The sequence below is a fragment of the Malus sylvestris genome, chromosome 3 (genome assembly GCF_916048215.2).
Source record: "Malus sylvestris chromosome 3, drMalSylv7.2, whole genome shotgun sequence".
Taxonomy (NCBI): Eukaryota; Viridiplantae; Streptophyta; class Magnoliopsida; order Rosales; family Rosaceae; genus Malus; species Malus sylvestris.
The window spans coordinates 10,675,958-10,679,453 of NC_062262.1; the positions used below are offsets into that span (position 1 = coordinate 10,675,958).

The window sequence follows — 3,496 nt, forward strand, 5'->3', positions numbered from 1 at the left end:
TTCCTTGTCATTGTCCTCATCCTCATCCTCTTATCTGGACCACGAACAATTTATAGTGTTAGTATTTTATTCCAATCAGATCCAATAAGGACCTATGAATCGGTGATGTACGTACATGTCAGGCGTCTGTAAATAGTAAAAAAAAAAGAACCAAAACATAAAACTGTTTTTGGAAAAAAAAAAATCAGATACAATGTTTGTTTTTTCTGTGCATAAACAAACATTGTATCTGGAAAGAAAAGAACCAAACAAACATTGTATCTGGAAAGAAAAGAATCAAAATCCAGAAACAGTGACTTAAATTCTATAAACAGTGACTTAGATTTCAGAAATAGTGACTTAGATTACAGAAACAGTCTATGTTTTAACCTTTGATTGTTTCTTTTCTTTCATGCATCCGTTAATTATATTTAAGTAACATGATGCTTATTTTTCTTTGAATCCAAATACAATGAATTTCACTATTTCTTTTCTAACTTACATTTAAGAAACAGTGTGTCTATTTTATTTGGATCCAGAAACAGTGACTTAGATTCCAGAAACAGTGACTTAGGGGGTGTATTCAATTAAGATTTTGAGAGAGTCTCAGAGAGTTTAAATCTATGGAATTTGAGAGAGTTTGAGGGAAAAAAAAAAGAATTTCCAGAGATTTTGAGTGAATTAATTATAACTTCCAGAGAATTCACATGAATTATGAGAGAATTCTTTACATGAGGTTAGAGAATTGCAGAGAATTTGATCAACAATTTCCTTCCCTTTACAAGCCAAAATCAGTTTCATCTTACTAATACCAAATCGCAATACCAAGTTCAAATGCAATGTTTTCAAGTAGCTATCAAAGTGAAATTAAACATTGGCATCCAAAATCTTGAAAGTTAAGGCTTACAAAATAAACTAGCTATCAAAGTTTTTCAAACACAAATTGCATACTCCAATCCGTAAAAACAATTAATTCTATTTCTCAACTTTGAATGCTATCACTCATAACATCTGTCCACATATTTGTAGCTATGCCAGCTCTCCATGCATTAGCAATTTGTCGTTGTTGTTCTTGAGTTTGATTACCTAGTTCATCATCATTTTCTTCATCTTCAGATTCATCATCTTCTTGTTCGATTGAAAATTCATCAGAACGGCACTCTTTGCGAAGAAAGTTGTGCAACCCTGCAAAAGCTAACACTAACTTTGCTTGTGTTTTAATTGGAAATGGAGGTGCGGACTTAACAATTGTAAATCGAGATTTAAATACACCAAATATCCTCTCCACTACGTTTCTCAAGGAAGCATGTCGAAGATTGAACAACTCATTCGCATTTACGGGGTCACGATCGTTACCAGCAAAATCTTGGAGATGATATCGAACACCTCGAAACGGAGCTAAAAATTGACGACGATTTGCAAATCCACAATCCACTAGAAAAAAATTTACCTAAAAATAAAACACATAAAGTTATTATTTATGGTACGTCCTAGTGTAAATAAATCAATGAATGAATACAAACCTTCTGGCACTTTAAGTCCGTTCCTCCTTGATACAGCATCATGTAACAGTTTGGAGTCATGAGCTAAACCCTCCCATCCGCTAAGAATATATATGAATTCTAAATCAAAGTTACAAGCAGCTAATACATTTTGTGATTATTTTACCATGACGATCACGATAGCTAGCTACTTCGGGTCCTGATACCATTGCTGGTATATGTGTTCCATCAATAGCTCCAACACAATCCTAAAATAATTATAAGAGTTAATACATAGCTAACAATATGTTCATGAAAGTAAAAAAGACTCTTGAGAAGGGAAAATACGAGGAGGTACCGTGGCATATTATTAACCCTAAAGCTTCTGGAGAAGGGAAAGTAAAAAAGATTGGGACAAAAGATTGTTATTAATAGGTTTCACGGTAAAGTTAGATTTTTCCCTTCATTTGAAAACCCTATTAAGAAGATGGCTAGTTATGCAAGGAACCCTATTAATAATATGTCAACTTCACCGTGAAGAAATCGTGGGCATCAAAGTTTGGGCCGGCAATGGCGAAGAACCATTGGTTAGGTTGCAGGGTTCTGGTATCTGGAGAAGATGACTATAAAAAGGATTGGGATAACAGATTGATTATATTATTAATAGGGTTATATGAATGGTAAAAGAAACAAATTCGCAGCTTTCACAACAAGGACAAAATCGAAGCAGAAGAATAATGGGAAGAAGTTGCAGAGGAAGAAAGATTGTACCTTCGCTCGGAGAGACTGGAGAAGACGCTCTCTGGAGGAGAGAGCAGCACACTCAAAATCTCTCAAAGTTTCTAGGGTTGAGGTGAGATTTGCCAAGCTCTTTGGTATTTATACATATCACCTTGAAATCCTCCAAAATCCACCAAATCACAAATCCGCTCAAATCCAATTCCTTTTTCAATACACCTAAACTTTTAGAGACTTTCAAAAAGTTATGATTGAATACACCTAAATTTATAGGGAATTGTAAGAAGTCTTTAAGAATCTCAATCGAATATACCAAGATTTTTATAAAATCTTTTAAATTCCTAATTGAATACCCCTGGAATTATTAATTCCCTGAAACTCTCTGAGAATTCTAATTGAATACACTCCCCTTAGATTCCAAAAACAGTTTTACTTAAAATCCAGAAACAGTTTATTTTTACAGTTCAGAAATAGTGACTCGTCGTTATTATTGAATAACATGCATATCTCAAATTTATTTTCTAGAGAAACAAACGATGAACTCCACTAACGAATAAAAATTGAAAAATAGTACCTTGAATACTTTATGAATAATAACGACGATCACGTTTCAACAAAATATAAATTAAATAGCATAAGGATCTATATTTTTGTTTCAAATAAAAAGAAGAAGGTCTGCAAAACAACGATGAACTCCATTAACGACGAAAATCTGGAACTCAACCTAAAAAGTTAGGGGTAAAATCGACAAATCATATTTTATTATAGTTAGGCCATTTTTAGTTAGACTACTTTAATATGGGTCTTGTACTAATCATTAAACAAAACTTATAACATGATTTTTTATTAAAACTAATATTTTTCAAGCCCTTCTCATTAGTTTTTCTTAAAAAAAATTCAAACGACTCCTTAAAATGTTTTTTAAAAGTATTTTGTTTAGTCTCGTTATAGCGCATTTGTACTATTTGAGTGGTAGCTTTGTTTCGCTTGAATAGTTAACGACTGATTCTGAAGTTTCAAGAACATCGTAAAATCCCTCCAGCTTCAGACCCTCTTGCGTAGGGAAACAAGTATGATGAACATCTTATGTATTTTAATGACTTGATGAAGAGGAATTTAGACAAATTTAATCATGTCTACTTCTTAATACCCAATGACATTTCCTGATCCTAGCAATCCTCAACTAGCAAGTTGCAAGTCTTATGACGCGTGAAGAGATAAGAAAAGCAACTAGGAGTTGGGATCGGCCCCATGATATAAATAAATATAAATTTTATGTTGTAGATGTTGGAAAGGGG

At 33.2% G+C, this 3,496-nt stretch overlaps 1 protein-coding gene across 1 annotated transcript; it reads right to left on the reverse strand.

Moving 5' to 3' along the window:
• Positions 1 to 835: 835 nt before the first annotated feature.
• On the reverse strand, positions 836 to 2,495 carry LOC126615254 (uncharacterized). Its single transcript, XM_050283064.1, has 3 exons — positions 2,232 to 2,495; positions 1,503 to 1,729; positions 836 to 1,429 (listed from the first exon to the last, which is right to left on the reverse strand). The coding sequence occupies exons 2-3, from the start codon at positions 1,560 to 1,562 to the stop codon at positions 962 to 964; spliced, it is 528 nt and encodes a 175-aa protein (XP_050139021.1). The 5' UTR covers positions 1,563 to 1,729; positions 2,232 to 2,495; the 3' UTR covers positions 836 to 961.
• Between the last annotated feature and the right edge of the window lie 1,001 nt (positions 2,496 to 3,496).